This window comes from Ixodes scapularis, unplaced genomic scaffold, assembly GCF_016920785.2.
Source record: "Ixodes scapularis isolate PalLabHiFi unplaced genomic scaffold, ASM1692078v2 PGA_scaffold10__122_contigs__length_95168666, whole genome shotgun sequence".
Lineage (NCBI taxonomy): Eukaryota > Metazoa > Arthropoda > Arachnida > Ixodida > Ixodidae > Ixodes > Ixodes scapularis.
In genome coordinates this window covers 35647509-35666945 of record NW_024609836.1, presented here as the reverse complement: position 1 = coordinate 35666945, position 19437 = coordinate 35647509, and the positions used below count along the sequence as shown (strand labels likewise).

Below are 19437 nucleotides of genomic sequence, written 5' to 3'. Positions count from 1 at the left end.
AAGGCAAAGGACTGTGGCGAACGCGGTCCTCTACCACATGAACTCCGTGGTATGGATAATGCGTTCCACCTGTGTCACGTGCTGCTTCCGCAGCTGGAGAATGACAGTAGTGATTCGTCATAGGAGAGCTCAATCGGCTCGTGAAGTTCGAGCTGAGGCATGTTCAACCAGCGGCCATTTTGAACGACAGACCGTCTCCGGCGGGTCCCTCCAAAAATGAGAGCTAATCTAGCAATGTTGGGGTGTTCAGTGGCCGAGTGGTCTAGCGCACACCAGCACGGAGCACGTGGAGCGAAAGCTCGCGCTGCAGAACCCAGGATCCTGGGCTCAATCCCCGCCCCTGCCCGTTTCGATCTGGATGAGCATCGTACCGGCGTGCGGTCGTGTATCATTACTGCGTGGCGCACGTTAATGACTCCAGGCTAGCGGTTGTACCGCACTGGCTAAATTGCTCATCTACAGCTGAGACACCAGACGCCCACTGAGGCAGACTAACTTCCGGCTGTATGAGCATACACACAACAATTTGCTTTTGCTAGTAATGTTGTAACACATCTAGATACTCACTTTTGCTTTTCTCCAGCTCAGCATGGTTTTCTAAAGGGTCTTTCGGGCGTGACTCACCTTGTTGAACTTTACCATGATCTTGTTACAACAGCTGAGAGTGGAAGTGAAACGCGTGCTATTTTCCTTAACTTCCGGAAGGCCTTTGCTTTTGTTTCCTACCCTTTGTTGATGTATAAGCTGCGCTCTTTCAGCCTTGATAACAGCGTCTACCGATGGATAGAAAATTGTCTTTTTGAAAGAAAGCTATGTGTTGTCATGAACGCTGAAAAACATTAATTTGTTGCTGTGACATCTGGCTTTCCGCAGGGCTCGGTCTTGGGGCCTATTTTATTCCTTTTCTTTATAAATGACATAGCTGTAGGGATTGACTCGCCTGTGAGGCTTTTCGAGGATTATTATGTTTCATATCGCAGAGTAAAACACTTACGTGATTCTGCTCTCTTAGAATATGATGTAGATAAAATATACAGTTGGTGTCGGACATGGGAATTAAGTCTCAATGCTGACAAGTGTGTCCACGTCACTTCCGGGAAAAAACGCGACAGCTTCCTATCGAGTTATTTTATTAACTATCGACATTTACATAGAAACATGGATGTGAAGTACCTTGAAGTTATTTTATTAAGCGATCTTTCTTTTAGTGCTCACTTAACACAACCTGTAATAAAGTCTGGTAGAATGTGAAATTTCATTAACCGAAATCTACGCAGTGCTCCCAAAGAGCTAAAAGAAACTGCTTACTGCTTCTTGGTAAGACCAACGCTTGAATATGCGTTCTGTGGGACCCGCACCAAGCGTACCATGCAACTAAAATAGAAAAAAAAAAATGTAAATCCGTTGTGTTTTGCAATGGTTTGTGTTGGGAACGTACAATAGGAGGTGGCAGGTTCGTATTGCAAATTTTGGATTCCCTTGTGCCGAAAACGTTATTTTCAGTCACAGCGCCAGAAACCCGCAAACGTTTACTTACAAATGTAAAAAAAAAAAGTTTCAGCCTGGCAGAGCTTTTCAATACAATCGAGCGATACATCGTAAATGTTTTCGACTACTGATATACAGATCCATTTTTCAGATGTATCTCGATAGATACAGGTACTCGAAATTATATGGAATATACTATCGCGCGATACATTTGTACCGCGACACTACCAACCCTGATCTTCCGTTCGTCGATTTAAAACGTTTACCTAGGAGCAAATTTTCGCCTCCCTCGCGAATTTTGGAAACCGCTCCGAATCTACCAGCTGAGTTCACTATTAGATTATGCTTCCGTCATATCAGATTTTCTCCAGAGCGTATCGAATGAATAAGTTCGAAAAATTGCAAAGATTGGCTGCAATCTAGGTTTCTATTATCAAAGAATCGCAGAACTGAATCAGTACAGGAATTGATTACGACTATGAATCTCCCCCTTCTTTCCGACCGCCAAAAAAAAAAAAAAAAATAGCCCGCGTGAAAGTCTTGTTTGCGCTCAGGAATGATATTTTTTTTCTGCCGCGTGCATGACCGAGAGGGAACGCACGCGGCGTCCCACGCAGGCGTCCGATGCCCGGCGTTTGAGATAACGTTTATCGATCGATTCTACTCGAAAATTCGCGTCTGTTACACTGAGTGGTAATAAATAAGGAGGCCAACATCACCTTGGCGAGTCAGACTCCCGAAGGTTCCATGCTCGAACATTCGAGGCCGAATATTCGAGATACTCAGTATAGTGGATTAGCAGCCTGCATGGACTTGTCGAGTCAGTCTCGCTCAAGCTTGCTTCTGTCCCCTCGACGCTCGTTCTTTCTTTTGTTTCTGGCACGAGTTCGCCGATTAAACCTTTATTTTTAGATTACGTTCGGCGAGCCTTTTCCATCCGCGACAATATCAACCCAAATCGCTACATACGCTCTGCGTACCCAGGCGTCATTCAAGCCAAATGCAACTAGAAAAAGCAGACAACGGTACTTATGAGCATTCATTCTTCCATGTAACAATATCGGATTGGAACACTCTTCTCCTACAAAAAGTAGACAGTGTCAGAATAGATCAGTTTGAAAAGGGCGCCTGTATACCAGCGCCGCGTCCAGGGTGGGGACAGCCGCCATATTGGGTCAGAATATCCGCTGCTCTTGTCGGCGCTGTCTTGAGTCAATAGACCTATTGCTACATTACCCAAGCATCAAGGGGAGAATGCAGGGATTGGCGTTCCACACGCCGCACGTGCTGGCCTCAGCAGCAGTAACTTTTCTAAAGCAAATACCTAAAACAAATGGCATCTTGCACGTGCGTTCGTCGACGCTTTATTTAGGTTCTTTACTTCGAATCTTTTATAAGGGGAAGGCGTGCGCTTGTGGCGCGTGGAACACCAATCCCTGCGTTCTCCTTCATGCTTGGGTAATATAGCGAATGGTCTATTTAGTCCAAATTACGCTAAGGATACAACTTTTCCGCCCACGAATCACATCCACACACTCCAAACACTGACCCGATGTGGCCCTGCCACGTCAGACTGACCCAATTACGGGGGTCAATGCGCGTCTCCATCCTGGAAGTGGTGCTACCATCGAGGCATCCTGGCTTGAAAAGTGCATATACCAACTACGTGAAATACTATCCAACCCCGTGACTTTATTTGGGTTATGTGTATTGGTGACCGTCCTGGATGTCCGGCGTTTTTGTCTCGTTTTTCGTTTTTCCCACGCTGTTTTTATTCAAGATGCATCACCAACTAACCCAAGCGTGCGCTCTCCTATAGTTGGCGGCATGTCAAGGGTTCAGGAGAAGCTCCTCCCACCCCTTGCCCCTTTAGCAGGGCGAATGATGGAGAGGAGGTCGCCTCCTTCTAACGTTCGCACTGCTCAAGTGGAGAGAGGTGGGAGGAGTCTCGCCTGAACCTGTCACCGACTATACAGATTTTACACTTCAGTGTCAGGCTTGCAAGTAGTTCGTATTAGCCTCCTATATAGTGAGAGCCCGCGCTTTCGGCGCCAAAACAATACACAGCCAGGTTGCGGTAAAAGAGGGAGAAGGAGTGGCAGGAGAGAAAGAAAGCATCTTGAAACTAGCGCCACACAACCACTGTTTTTTTGTTTGTTTTTTTGTTTTTCGCAATAAAATTGAAAAAAAAAATAAATAAACGACTAGCACCCTACGTTCCTCGCCGAATGGGTGTATGGCTGAGTTTACATGGATGCGATCGTAGCGAATCGAATCGAGATTAACCGCCTATGATTGGGTAGACGAGGAAGGGAAAGGAGGATCGCGGGCGCGTGACTGGTCACATCTCGATTCGATGCGCCATGGTCGCATCCATGGAAACGTAGCCTATGAAGATCCCCGATGCGCTGAGGGTGTCGTATCATGTATCGCTTATAACAAAAAACTAAAAAAAAAAAAGAAAATTGAGAATTGTATAGAAATCTAAGCAGAAAATTTAGAAAAATTCAAGCTAACACGAAGGCAGATGTTTGTCGTCTGCTTGCTTTCACAGATGGAAAACAAGAAGTAATGGCGGTGATATATCGATGATTTCTAACAAAAAGAAATTCGCTTAAGGTAGTCCCACACTGGTACACCGTAGGAACTATTGAATTAAACAAAAACAACCTTCAATTAACATAATGTGCATTAATGTGCATCAGTGTGTCTAGCAGAGTTACACACTCGAGCCCGTTGCTCTCAAGACGCAGCACCGAGAAAAAGAATTTGTTTGTCTTAAATACATAACTATTTCAGTTTCCCGGTAATGTGCAGAAGTGAGGACCAACCTCGCTCTACCTTACAAGAGTCTAAACCAAAATATTAAAGCGCGTGGCTGATCAAGCATGAAGCTGTAGAGTAATGACTTCAGAACAATAAGTGCTTGGAGAAGCGAATAATATGGGGGCCTCCCGAAGCAGCACTTTCCCTAGTTTCGAGCTCATGCTGACAAGTCCGATTTATATACAGGGTGTGTGGTTAATGTAAATGACACATTAAGCGCGATGAAAATGCGCGTCAAAAACAACCCGACCCGACGTACGAACCGTCAGAACGATGGCCGGATCCGACTGGCTCGGCTCCCGCAAACGACCAACTCGGCAGATATTCGCCACACGATTGTCTGACGGTCCGACGGCCGCAGCCAATGGCAGCACGGATGGCGCGAACGTCATGTTGTTCTCTCTTGAAATTTTTCACTTTATGTTTCTTATGCACGCTGCGTACCTTTTTGTGCTAGTTTTCACTGTGAGAAATAGGGCTGGTAAGCGCTATACTATGCAAGCGTTTCTGTCCGACATTCACGGGAAACGAAGGAAGGGAAGGACGTTGAATGACCCTCGACGTAAATTCGCGAAAAATGAAAACTGTTGTCCTTACTCCCAGAGAAAATCCGCATAAAGTCCCTCTCCGTCATCGCCAAAAACGGCTGTATGAGTCTGGAACAGATCAGTCGCGCCCGTTTATTTGCCTCGGTGCTGATATTGTGACAAAAAAGGAAGCTGTCCCCAAAACAGGCCTTAAAACGATGTTCTCCTGGATTCCGTCCGATTGTAAGGATGTGAATGTTATCGACACTGCAGTGCTGTGTCATTTGAGATCGTTCTCAAATAAATCATCTCCGGATAGCGTTGCACCGTGCGGTACGGACAATATATTGTTCGAATGTGAACACCTGCGAAATTTTATGTCCAAGTCCGGTCGTGTACATCCTTAAACATGTTATTTCTGAGCGTGAAATATGCATGCATTTGGCTATCTTTTGCTGTAAATTATTTGAGAGAGCTAAGCGCCCTGCCGATTAAGATGGCTGAGCGGCCGGCAACGCCCAAACTCATCGTAAAGTAAAACAAACAGTCCACTCGCACTGGTTCTGTCGCGCGTGTACCCAACGAAAATAGTTTACTTATTTTTTTATTGTGGTACAATGTTTCTTCTAAATATCCTCGGAAAAATAAATAGACAATAAAACGCAAGAAAAAAAAAAGTAGAGAAAGGTAAAAATTTAGCCGTCAGCAGTGTCTGGAATTGCACCTACGTACGCTAGGCCTATCGAAATCAATAGTCCAACCGGTTAGGGTTAGCAGGGACGTCACTGAGAGACTAGCTACAAACCCAGTGATTGGGCTCGAAAAACGTTCTCTTGTCCCTAGGGCCGAGTGTTTCTTGGAACGGCGGACACACCCTGTACGCTCCACCTTGCTCTCACGTGACACTGAAAAGAGCGAGAGCGTCGTGCAGTTGTCCGCCTGCCTTCGCCCTCAAGGCCGCCTATGTCGTCTGCTACAATCGGTAGTACCTGGCGCTCCCGGCATACCTTTCGGCGTCGCAGACGACGCTTTGCGAGATGCCCGTTTCCCTGGGAGGATCCATAAAAGCTCTGGCAGAAAGAGGTCCATGTTGAGTTCTTTTTGGAAAAGTTCTTGACGCGAGACAAAGAAATCGACGAAATCTCCGGGCGCGTGATTATATTGTGTTGCTCTGTACAAAGTGGGCGTGTTCTCCCTCGGCCTAGCTGTGGTAGACCGGGTGCTGGGAGGCGGCGGCCGCCGAGGCCGGCGTGGGCGGCGCACGCAGTGCCGAGAAGCCCCGCTGGTACCAGTCGTCCTCGGGGGGTCCCGCCATGGCGGTCTGGGGCCCGAAGCCCTGGGCAGTGCCGTAGGTCGGGTAGCGGGCCACGGCCGGGTGCGGGTGCGTCGCGTAGGCCGCGTAGGCCCCCGTGCGCGGGGGTCCGTACACGCCGCGCATCATGCCGTTGCAGGCCGCCGGGGGCAGCGCCGACGGCGCGGACAGGGCCTTCTGAAGCTGCTTCTCCTGCTTGCGGTACTTGGCGCGCCGGTTCTGGAACCATACCTGCAACAGAGGGACAACATGGACGCCGTTTAGAGCCTGTTCGCCGAGCAAGTCGCTCCAAAATGGCCGTGCAGGGGAGCCTCGCCTGGGAGAGGAGGTGCGGTGAAAGGCAGAGATCACGTGTGCGGCATAGCTCCGCTACCGTAGCTGCATGCTTTGCGGTCTCCAGCAGACGACGAACGAGTAAAAGCTGGTTCACTTGCCTTACGACCGAGTTCTTGTGACATCTTATTGCCGCGCGCGCTCTAGGCACCGCGGAGGTGGCCGAACGGTTATCGTGCCTGCCTCCCACGCCAAGTGCCCGGGTTCGATTCCTGGGAGCGACGCGGCTTTTGTTTACCCTTGCAATTTAGTGTTCTAGTAAATCTGAGAATCCCGTTGCTTGTTCGAGGTGCGAATGTTTTCGTCGCCGAACCTTCTAGGCTGACTGTTCCAGAAACCAACGCGTGTACATAAGGGGCTCCGCTTGGCAATCCTGAGTCAGCTTTTCGCCCCGGCGTTCGACTCCGCTGCTACGCCGACTTCGACGCCCGCGACGCTCTCTTATTATTGTTTGTACCCTTCTATTTTTGGCACAAGTTCGCCACATGAAACGTCTACTTCTTCCTTTTTATTTATTGTTCTTTTGGTCACCCCCCATGACATTCTGGTGGAGGTGCGGGGTAGCTGTATATTATGCCTGTGGACCGTACCCCTCCGAAAACATGCCGGCCAAGTGACGTGCTCAGCCCCGGGAGGCCATCCTTCGCAGAAGACCAGAAGAAGGCCCGCTCAAGTCGCCGTAACCAAGGCCTACCCCCGGAACTCGGACCCCTGCCGCAGAAACCAAAGAAGAAGATTGCGACGATGGCCACTCCACCCGTTGTTGTCCTACCCGTCGCTGCCCGTACGCCTGCGTCCTTCCACGATGAGCCTCATGAAGACATCAAGGACTGGCTACAGCAGTACGAGCGAGTGGCCCAGCACAACCGATGGACGAACGAACAGCGCCTGCAGAGTATTTAGTTTGCGCTCGAAGGGACGGCGAGGCACTGGTTCGAGAATCGCGAGACTTCCATGATCTCGTGAACCGCCTGCAAGGATAAGGTGAGACGGACATTCGCCAGCCCATATCGACGGGAGAAGGCCGAGGACCTTTTTCGAATGAGGACACATAAACCAAACGAGACTATCGCCAGTTTCGTCGAGGATGTTCTGCGCCTGGTCGCTCGCGCCGACCCTCACGCCACCGACAAAAAAAAGCTGCGGATCCTAATGCGAGGTGTTAAAGATGACATTTTCGGTGGACTTGTTCGCAACCCCCCATTCACCGTTGAAGACTTCGTCACGGAGGCCTCGAACATGGAACGTGCCCTCCTCGCAAGAGCCAGCCACTACCATCGGCACTCGAGCGTCGCTGCTGCTTCCGCATCGGGCTACGACATCAGCCCTGCATCCTCGGCCTTCGCGACATCATCCGCGGCATCGTCCGGGATGAGCTTAGGAAGCTTCTGCCGACTGCTGAACGCCCGGCCTCTATCTCCAATGCCGAGGTCGTCCGAGACGAGGTTCAGCGAGCGTTTCTACCAGGTACCCCTGTCACCGTGGCGGCACCCGAAGAACCGACACTGACCTACGCCGCCATGGCCCGACGACCGCCGCAAGATCACCACCAGGTCACAGCACCACCCCGACGTGAACCTTCAGCGCCTCAGTTCTCCCGACGCCAGGAAAATCGGGCGCACGCCCAGCCAGAACAAGCAGCGCCACGAAAGACCGACGTGTGGAGGACGGCCGATCGACGCCCGTTATGCTATCACTGCGGTGCCGGCCACATTTACCGTCGATGCCCCTATAGACAACTGGGGCTGCGCGGGTTCCACCCGAGCGACCCGCGCCCAAGATACGACGAACGCCCTCGCGACATTGAGTAGTACCTCCGACGCTCGCCCTCCCCAGTGTCGCCTCTCCGCCGTGAAGCCCGCTCCCCATCGCCACGACGTTCAGCGTTTCCAGCGCAACGACCCCGCCGAGAGAGCCTTTCTCCCCTGCGTCGCCGGGAAAACTACGTGCGGCAACGCCTGGAGGTGACGTTGCCGAAAACGACGGAAGCAAAGAGCCTCCAAGAACGCCGGAACGCTCCCATTCTACAGACGCCCCGCATTGTTCCGACTTCCCTGCAACGGTGTCCAACAGCCTAAACGTTGTTATCGACGGCCTCGACGCCTCGGCACTCGTAAACACCGGAGCAAACTACTCCGTCTTGAGTGGGAGGCTCTCTCGCCACTAGCGAAAAGTGACGACGCCGTGCGGTGGACCTCAAATACGAACTGCCGGAGGGCATCGCATCACACCAGTCGGGAGATGCACCGCTCGCGTCAAGATCCATGGTGAGACGTGCCCTGTGAAATTCGTCATTCTACAAGACTGTGCCGGGACGTCGTTCTCGGCATGGATTTTCTGCCTGAATACGGCGCCGTCATCGACCTTCATGAAAACAAATTGACGCTGCGGACGCCTGTGCCACCTTCAGAAAAACCCCAAACAGCGTCAGCCGCCGTCCGAGTCGCTGCCGACCACGTGAACCTGCCGCCGCGATCAAGTGTTGTCGTACCCGTCGTGGCCGATACAGCTACCTGCGGCGAAGTTGTCCTGAAAGGCAACCTTCAATTGCTCCTGGGAAGAGAAATAGGCGTCACAAGAGGAGTAGCTGAACTTCAGGATGGGCGGGCTGTGGTCCTCGTGACGAACTTCCGAAATAAAACGCAACACCTCACAAAAGGTGCCGCTGTGGGCCACGTCGAGAAACTTCAGAACTCCGCCGAAATATCCGCGATTGCTGAAGAATCATCGCCACCTCAGCAAGGCAGTACGTCGCCAGCGCAGCTCGACATTTACCCTAAGCTTCCGGGCCCGAAACGACGGCAGCTCATTAACCTCCTCACCAAATACCGCGACTGCTTTGCGACGTCGTCGAGGGTGCGCCAAACTGCCGTTGCGAAGCACCGAATCGTTACAGAGGACGACGCGCGCCCTGTGCATCAATCGCCGTACAGAGTCTCCGTCAAAGAAAGGGAGGTGATTTAGGAGCAAGTCCAAGAGATGCTGAACGACGACATAATCCAGCCCTCAAGCGGTCCTTGGGCTTCTCCAGTCGTACTGGTTAAGAAGAAGGACGGAACGCTTAGGTTCTGCGTGGACTACCGGCAGCTGAACGCGGTGACAAAGAAAGACGTCTACCCACTCTCCCGCATCGACGGCACGTTAGACCGGCCGCGCCACTCTCGATACTTCTCATCGATAGACCTGAAGAGCGGCTACTGGCAGATCAAAGTCGACGAACGGGACCGAGAGAAGACAGCTTTCGTCACGCCGGATGGGCTGTACGAATTCAAGGTGATGCCCTTCAGACTATGCACGGCGCCAGCAACTTTCCAGCGTGCAATGGACACTGTGCTGGCAGGACTGAAGTGGCAGAGCTGTCTCGTCTACCTCGATGACGTCGTAGTGTTTTCCAGCGACTTCGACGATCACTTGCGACGACTCCGAGCTGTTCTTGAAGCCATACGGACCGTCGGACTCACCCTCAAGCCGTCAAAGTGTCGGTTCGCCTATGACGAACTGAAGTTTCTAGGTCACGTGGTTGGTAACGAAGGCGTTCGCCCCGACCCAGAGAAGACTCGCGCCGTCGCGTCATTTCCAGCGCCGACAGGCAAGAAGGCCGTGCGAAGATTCCTTGGACTTCGTGCCTACTGTCGTCGCTCTGTTCGGGATTGCGCAAGAATTTCCGCACCACTCACAAACCTCACGAAGGACGCCGAGAGGTTCGAATGGGCCGAGGAACAGCAGCAGGCATTCGACGAGCTGAAGCGACGACCCCAGACGCCTCCGGTTCTTGGACATTTCGATCAGGATGCGGACACCGAGATTCACACAGAGGCAAGCAACGCAGGACTTGGCGCGGTACTAGTTCAAGTACAAGAAGGCGCCGAGCGAGTCATCGCCTACGCAAGTCGGACACTGTCCAAGGCAGAGAGAAATTACTCCACGACTGAGAAAGAATACCTTGCGGTCGTCTGGGCAATCACGAAGTTTCGTCCGTCCTTGTACGGAAGCCCGTTCCGCGTAGTCACAGACCACCTCTCGCTCTGCTGGCTTGCGAACCTCAAGGACCCGTCAGGACGCCTCGCTCGATGGAGCCCCCGGCTACAAGAGTTCAACATGACTGTGGTTTACAAGTCAGGACGCAAGCACAGCGACGCTGACTGCCTGTTCAGGGCCCCTGTCGAAACACCTTCCGGCAGCACCGACGACGATGACGACGAGTGCTTCCTAGGGGCAGTGAACACCGATGACATGGCACGACGTCAACGAGACGATCCGGAGCTGCGAGCTTTAATGGAGCACCTGGAAGGGCGCGTGAGTACCGTGCCCCGTGTTTTCTCACGAGCCCTGCCAACCTTCGCCATTCGACGAGGTGTACTCTAGAAAGAGAATTTCGGGGACAACAACTCGCCGTGGCGGCTGGTAATCCCGACCGATCTTCGAGAGGAGATCTTTCAAGCATGTCACGACGACGCGACGTCCGGACACCTTGGATACAGCCGGATATTGGCCCGTATTCGTGAAAATTATTACTGGCCCAAGCTCCCCAAAACCGTCCACCTCTACACCCGATCCTGCCACGAGCGTCAGCGACGCAAGAAACCGCCGACGAAGCCGGCAGGTCTCCTGCAGCCAATTCCTCCGCCAACTGCACCGTTCCAGCAGATCGGAATGGATCTACTTGGTCCTTTTCCGCCGTCGACCCTGGGAAACCGTTGGATAATCGTCGCCACAGATTATCTCACGCGGTACGCAGAAACGAAAGCCCTTCCTTCGGGGACTGCGGTTGAAGTCGCCAAGTTTTTCCTCGAGTCCATTGTCCTCCGGCACGGCGCTCCCGAAGTTCTGATTTCAGATCACGGATCATCGTTCATGGCACAGCTGACCCAAGAAATTCTCCGGCTCAGTCACACCAGCCATTGTCGTACCACTGCATACCACCCGCAGACCAACGGGCTGACGGAGCGACTCAACAGGACAATCGCCGACATAATCTCTATGTACGTCGACGTGGAGCACAAGACGTGGGACGAGGTGTTGCCCTACGTCACGTTCGCTTACAATAAGGCGGTTCAAGAGACCACTGGATTCACACCTTTCCAGCTGGTACATGGTCGGAAGGTAACGACCATGCTGGACGCGATGCTGCCCCATGAGCCAGCTGAGAATGAGAGCTACGACGCCCAGGTGGTTGCTCAACGGGCCGAAGAAGTCCGCCAGCTCGCCCGACTCCTGATTCAAGACCAGCAGCGCGTCGACGCCGGCCGCTACAACCTTCGTCGCAGGGACGTCAACTTCCAGCCCGGAGACAGGGTGTGGGTGTGAACGCCCCTCCGTCGCCGCGGCCTCAGTGAGAAACTGCTGAAACGGTACTTTGGACCATACAAGGTACTTCGTCATCTGGGGGGCTTAACTACGAGGTGATGCCCGACGGGACACGAACATCATCACGCCGCCCACCACGACCTGAGGTCGTCCACGTCGTGCGCCTGAAGCCGTACTACGCTCGATAGGACTGTGGACTTTATGCGTTCCAAGTGACTCTTTAGTTTGCGGTTATTTTTATTAATTTTTTGTTTTGTTTGTTGTTTGTGTTGTGCTGCATCGGGCCTATACACTTTTTAAAGGGGGGAGTAATGCCGCGCGCGCTGTAGGCACCGCGGCCGTGGCCCAGCGGTTATCTTGCCTGCCTCCCACGCGAAGTGCCCGGGTTCGATTCCTGGGAGCGACGCGTCTTTTGTTTATCCTTGCAATTTAGTGTTCTAGTAAATTCGAGAATCCCGTTGCTTGTTCGAGGTGCGAATGTTCTCGTCGCCGAACCTTCTAGGCTGACTGTTCCAGAAACCAACGCGTGTACATAAGGGGCTCCGCTTGGCAATCCTGAGTCAGTTTTTCGCCCCAGCGTTCGACTCTGCTGCTACGCCGACTTCGACGCCCACGACGCTGTGTTATTATCTTTTGTACTCTTTTATTTTTGGCACAAGTTCGCCACATTAAACGTTTACTTCTTCCTGTTTATTTATTGCTTATTGGTCACCACCCGTGAGATTATGACAAGAGAACACAGTGGCATGCTGGCGTCGTCTATGAGGTGGCCCTAGAACTGCCTTTCACCCGAGCGAAAGTTTTGCAGTATTTGGGAGATAAATTATACGTAGTACTACCTATGAGAAATGATTGTCCATCTTAATGATGTCAAAAGTTTCCGAAGCAATATAGAAAGAATACTGCGCGAAGAGAAGGGAGATATGCGGAAATCCCAAAAGTTCAACGGCTACCGAATATATGGCGCCAGTGGTCCATATGTTGGGTAGCAAAATATGGCGGCCAGTGGTTCTGGTCGTAATAAATCACAAGGGGTTTTAAGGCACACGGTCGTAAACAGTCCCAAGTGTGTGACCTCGCGTTAATCCACAGCTTCTCGGCCGTGAGGTCGTCTTTCGTCGAGATGCGTCTTGTAGTTGTTCGTAGACAAGACCAACGCTTCGAGCTATTTCCTCTCGCCTCTCTCTCGAGGGCTAAGTCGTCGCTTGTGAAAAACAGGTGGATTTTGTAAAGCAGCAAGAAAGGTAAAAGTCATCACTAGTAGCAGCAGACGACGCCGACGTTCGAACCTCCAGATGATGACGACACTGGTCCCTTTGCGCGAGGAGCAGATGACGGTCTCGCTTGCACCGACTGGAAGGGGATAGTGAGTGGAGTCGAAGGCGGCCAGCTCTTGCGCTCACCCACTAATCTAAAATCAGAGCTGGGCTCTCTAACGACGGCGCACGGTTTGCGCACGAGGCCGACAAACTTGCGCTACTCATACTTTTTTCAGTAGTTTTAGTTTGCTCATCTTAACAAATATCATCTACGGGGTTGTGAAACGAGTTTCGAGCATGCACAATTTCTTTCTACTGAAACTTTCTACGGAAGATCGGTCCGGTCTTTCGCGCTTCAGCAAATGGCCGAAGCGTCTTTTGCGCTTCTGTCATATGCGCTGGAATTGTGCATAGTCACCGGCGGGTCTAGAACGGCAGGGAGTTGCTTCGGTTATCCCGCCTTCAGCGCGAGCTTCTTCCCTTCGATGATGCTTCGGCGACTTAGTTTTGAGCGGTCACGCCTAGCTAAAGCATGACGGAAGTCAACAAGCACGTGCATCAGAAAGGGATGCCCTGGCGTTTTCATTTCTCTCGGCGATTATACTCTTCTGGGTAGTGGTATCGGCGCAATACCAGAGTCGTTTGTCGGCGAAGAAATGGAACATTAGAGAGCGCTTTGTCCAGTTTGTTTTTTCTTCAGGTCTATTTGTTGTTGTTGTTTGCGTGTTTTATGGCGCAAGAGCTCTGACGGCCATACTGCGCCAAACTAGGTAAGATAAAAACATTGGTAAAAGTACACTGACTAGACTAGAACTTGGCTATAGTTTGTTTAAAATACCTGTAGTTTTGAGAAAAGCTAAAAGACGTTCAAGTGATATAAGAGGCTGTTCCCCTAGAATCAAGACAGGGTGAAATGGGATGTTGTACTTGAAAAACTCGGGGAAATAGGTCTTGTATTGTTGTAGAAGGCCACGGCAAAGACAGAGAACATGCAGAACAGATAAGGTTTCTCCACAGTGCTTGCATGTTGGCGGTCCCTCACCTATAAGCAGGTATTGATGGGTTAGGAACGAGTGGCCGATTCTCAACCGGCACAGGAGGACTCCGAGGAAACGATTTTTATTATAGGAGGTTTCCCATGCACCAAGTTCTGGTTTGATGGCATGAAGCTTATTGTTATCAGCTAACTTCCATTCAGATTGCCATAGCTGCGAGAGTGAACATTTTACGGACGTTTTAAGGCCTTGGTAATGTGTGCGGACATTCGACGGTAAAAGGTTGTGTGAAGAGGCGGCTAGTCTATCTGTAGCCTCGTTGCTTGCGATGGCCGCATGGCTCGGGATCCAGCAAAACAATGTTTTTCCCACCAGCAAGTCCCTGTTGAGCTCTGCCCCGTACGAGTTGAGTCAACTTATTCATAGTTGGTGTAACAGAGCATACTGCAGTAAGAACACTCTGAGAGTCTACAAATATAATGGCTTTCATCACTTTGCTCCAGATTATATAGTCAAGTGCTGCCAGAACACCATATAGTTCGGCAGTAAAAATTCTGGCGTTATTGTTGAGTCAACTTATTCATAGTTGGTGTAACAGAGCATACTGCAGTAAGAACACTATGAGAGTCTACAAATATAATGGCTTTCATCCCTTTGCTCTCGATTATAGAGTCAAGTGCTGCCAGTACACCATATAGTTCGGCAGTAAAAATGCTGGCGACATTGTTAAGTCAAGTAACATGGGTAAACGAATTTGAATACACAGCGGAGCCGACATACATTGAAGACTTGGCACCGTCAGTGTAAAACTGGCAGTTATATTTGTATATATCTTGCAGAGCCAAGGATTCCTGTTGTAGAATGAGTGAAGACACGTTATGTTTATTAAATTTTGTAAAATACCAATCACAAGCTATAGGTTTGACATCCCATGGAGCAGTATCATATGCACTTTCTGCGAAATGAACACCCTCACGTGGCAGGTTAAGGGAGAGACGAAGGCTCTTAAAACGAAGGCTCAAGGGTCGAACAACAGTTGGTTTATGCTCTAAAGTACAACAAAACTTAGAATCTCGAATACTACTGTGGGCTGGATGGCTGGGTTCCGATGACACCTTGTAGGCATACACCAGACTTAGATACTGCCGCCTTTTTTCAAGTGACATTTCGTTGGAGTCAGCATACAAGCTTAAAACAGGAAATGTCCTAAAAGCACAGGTTGCAAGACGCAACCGAAGGCGATGCACAGGGTCAAGCATTTTCAAGGCAAACGGATGAGCAGGCGCGAACACAACAGACCCATTCTACAGGTCGGTGCTTACCTAAAACAAAGTCCAGTACACCGGATTTTGTTTTACGTCATCCATCTTATTCGAGCGCGGGGCACAAATTGAACGCGAGCTTCACGCGATCGCTGTGTCAGGCACAAGTAATTATGCCTCTTGAAGATGTCCACCACTGATCTCTATTGTAGTAGGCTGGATCGCGGACCGCGGCCTCGGCAGCTGGGTTCGAGTGTCGCCACCGGCGGCCATTGATTGACACCAGCCAATGCATAGGGCTCTATGGGAAGAACGAGAAAAAGTGACGTTTTCCCCTGTTTCTAAGCTGTTCTCGGCACTGAAACTTTTTGGATGATTTTCGATAAGCCCTTCAAATAGCTTCCATACAAACATTAAAACTGACAGCCCTCGCAGTACTTATAAATAAATATTTTGTGGCCGAGAGTGACTCCGCTGTACTGCAGCTCAATGAGGCGAGAGTTACCTAGAGTTACCGCGGAGTCGGTGGCGCTTTCGTCGAGTTGGGTTTAGCAGACGACAAGCTCGAAGGCTTTGCTACGCGGAATTCGCTCACGCCCGGGAAGCTGCTTTCGAGATCTAATTTCGTTGTCATTCATAAACTTCTGGGCTTCCCCAAGGGCGGTCTTATTGACGGCAAGTTCCTTTGTTTACTCCACTACGAGAGCAAGCCTGCCAGCTCAGCCGTAGGTGCTCCGGTACGTTTGATTTTTTTATTTGGCGACCGGACGTTTGACAAATACCGATTCGATCTCCAAACACCCGACATAAGGATCGCAGCGCCCCATAAGATACTCGCCTCCGAGCACAGCGTACGTTCTTCAATATGCTTACTTTTGTGCGTTTCTCCCATAGACTTGCGTGTATTGCCTGGTGTCAAGCAGTGGCCGCCGGTGGCGACACCGACGGGCTCCCGATCCGCGATCCAGCCTACTAAAATAGAGATCAGTGATGTCCACAGTCTAGCCAGCAACATGCTCGCGACGGCTGCTCCTGCTTCGCACGCGCATGAAGAGAAAGGAAACATGGGAAGCGTCGATGCATCCTTGGGGGTGTCTACCTGTATGCGCGCCTCGTTGAGCTTGGTGATCCTGGCCAGCTCCTCCCTGCAGTAGATGTCCGGGTAGTGACTCTTGGCGAAGGCGGCCTCGAGCTCCTGCAGCTGCTCCTGGCTGAAGGTGGTGCGGTGCCGACGCCTGGCGGGCGTCGTGGGACTGCACGCCGAGGCCAGGGCGCCGCAGCTGGACAGGGGCCCGCCGCCACCGTCCGGCTCCAGCTTGAGCTTCTTGAAGGCCCCGTCGCCTGCACCCGCGAGAAAAGAAATTTACGACATGCGCTTCTTGTTCACTGATCTAACCCCCACTTGGCGTATTCACCTCTCACTTTTACGCCATATGCAAATTCCAGACAAACAAAACATGGGCTGATTAAAAAAAGAAAAGGTAATGAGTGTCTTGCGGTTGCAACATGCTGTTCACAATGCTGAATGCTGGGCTAGTGGTATTGGTCTTGGGTTGCCAAATGCATTGTAGCGCTTTTTAGACGAGGACAAAAGATGTCGACAGTCTAGCCAGACATCCTGCTTATCTGTGAAGGTACACAAGACGTCTTCTTTCATCCTGCGTACCTTTTGTACTCGTCTAAAAAGCGCTACCATGCCTTTGGCAACCCGATACTGTTAACATTGTCATTCTCCCTTACCATTTCGTGGTGGCAATGCGATCAAAGAAAGAACATCGCAACTTCTGAACTTCTGAACAATTTTGTACTAGTCATCGCACTCCTTTTTATTGGCGATGGGCTCGTCGAAGAGCGTCGCTGTCATCGGCCTTATACAATTGGGCAAACGCTCGCTAGGACGTCTCGAGTAAAACAATGTCTGCTCTCATCAAAGGAAATAAGAGCGAATTCACACTCTCCACTCTGGCGGTGTTGATTTGGGAACGTGATGCCGTCTCCCGGCGTTTGTTTTTTAAAAAACGCCGTCTCCACGGCGTTTTTTTTTTTTTTTTTTTACGGATTGTCGATTTTGTCACTCGCTGCAAATAATCTCGGCCATGACGTCAGAAATGGAAACCCCAAGATGCCGGCACCAAAGCATCTCGTCGCCAATAGTTCTTGTAGTTGACTTGGAGTGCGACAGTCTTAAATAGCTTCAGAGATGACTAAATATCAGTAGTTGGTTCCGCACGAAACCTATCTAACGATGGATTGTCAACTTTTGTGGTTCAGACACATAATCTTTTTACGCGTTGTTTTTGCCTGGTGAATTTAGAACGAAAAATAAACGTTGAAGGAGGCGAACTTGTACTATACAAACCTAAAGAGAAATCTGCCACGCATCTTGCGTCGGTGACGAAACGGCAACTGACTCGAGGCAGCGCGTTATAACTACTTTTATAAACGCGGCACGTTCAGAGCTGTTTTGAAAAAAAAAAAAAAAAAGTGATGTCAGCCGTGAATAAACTTCGCCTTTAAGAATGGAACGCGATAACGTTTTCGGGCTCCGCTCACATCACCTTCTCATTCACATGTCATGCTCTTCCTACCATTGAGCAGAAAGTGTGGCGGACATTGCTTAGTCAGTACAACATCACCTAGATAAGCAGAAGGCCTCCGCACCGCCATCACAGTCAGATCGATCAAGGCCTGAGATTGGGCACGAGTGCTGCGTCAGTGTTCGGCCGGGGCTTGCGTCCAATCAGCGCGTCAAAGGTCGGACTGAAGCCCAATAGCCGAGTTAGCGTGATCCGAATCTGATGACGTTTCATGAAAGGAGAATAGACGATGCGGAGGCTTTCATTATTCTAGGTGGTGGTGGTCAGTAGCGTGTCTGGCTCTTAACCGAAGGGTGGTGTTTTCGGAACTTCAGAATCGCATCAAATTATTAAAAATTTTTGTAAAGGAAAATTAAGTACTTTATAAAGTGAAATGACATGAGACATGCGGTGACCTTTCATTTGCATTACATGTAATGTTTTTTTAATCACTTTCACTACACGCGTAACGTCACGTTTTACGCGAGCGTTACGGGTTGTTTGATATTCCCGCGCTAGTTCCCTCGCTCTGACGTCACGACCCCATCGACCAATCAGGATTTTCCCGTCACAACGCCGCCGACGCCGGCTTTTCTGCGATACGAGCTCCTTAACGCTTTCGCGTTAAAAGAGGATCCGGGCCCGAGCGGGATTCCAACCCCCTTCTTCTGCGTGACAGCTGCGTGCTTTGCCAACTTCGCCATGCGCGCGAATGCTTTTAGTTTTTATTTGATTTATTTCCCGATTTGGACGATTACACAAGGCGGTGACACACAATCGCGATAAAGCACTAAAAGACAGCAGCCATCTTGGCTTACGTTGAACGTGCTACAAGTCTTTTTGGGTAGACAATACCTCAAGATGTAGGAGCCACTCAGGTGTAGGCAGAGGTCGGCATTTTAGGTCGCCCTCACTCACCCTCACCCTCACAGCCACACTCACCTAAGCCCCTCACTCACCCTCACCCTCACAGCCACACTCGCCTAAGCCCCTCACTCACCCTCACCCTCACAGCTACACTCACCTTGAGCACCTCACTCACCCTCACCCTCACAGTCACACTCACCTTCAGCACTTCACTCACCCTCACTGAACCTCACGGCCCTCACGCACTCACCGCCCTCACGCCCCTCATGCCCCTCACGCCTCTCACGCCCCTCACGGCCCTCACGCCCCTCACTCACTCGTGGCCCTCACGCCACTCACCGCCCTCACGCCACTCACCGCCCTCACGGCCCTCACCGCCCTCACCGCCCTCACGGCCCTCACCGCCCTCACCGCCCTCACGGCCCTCACGGCCCTCACGCACTCATAGCCCTCACGCTCCTCACCGCCCTCACGGCCCTCACTGCCCTCACCGCCCTCACTGCCCTCACCGCCATCACTGCCCTCACCGCCCTCACCGCCCTCACCGCCCTCACTGCCCTCACCGCCCTCACCGCCCTCACCGCCCTCACCGCCCTCACGGCCCTCACCGCCCTCACGGCCCTCACGCCACTCACCGCCCTCACGCCACTCACCGCCCTCACGCACTCATGGCCCTCACGCCACT

The 19437-nt window shown here is 51.3% G+C and overlaps 1 protein-coding gene across 1 annotated transcript in view; it reads right to left on the bottom strand.

Annotated features, from left to right (window-relative positions):
* Positions 1–6042: 6042 nt before the first annotated feature.
* The window catches only part of LOC120846976 (homeobox protein unc-42), a 36083-nt gene continuing 22688 nt past the window's right edge, over positions 6043–19437 (bottom strand). Inside the window, exons 2-3 of the mRNA XM_040218890.1 lie at positions 16409–16650; positions 6043–6384 (exon numbers count right to left, since the gene is read on the bottom strand). Coding sequence (XP_040074824.1) covers positions 6043–6384; positions 16409–16650 — 584 coding nt within the window. The remainder of the gene's footprint in view (positions 6385–16408; positions 16651–19437) is intronic.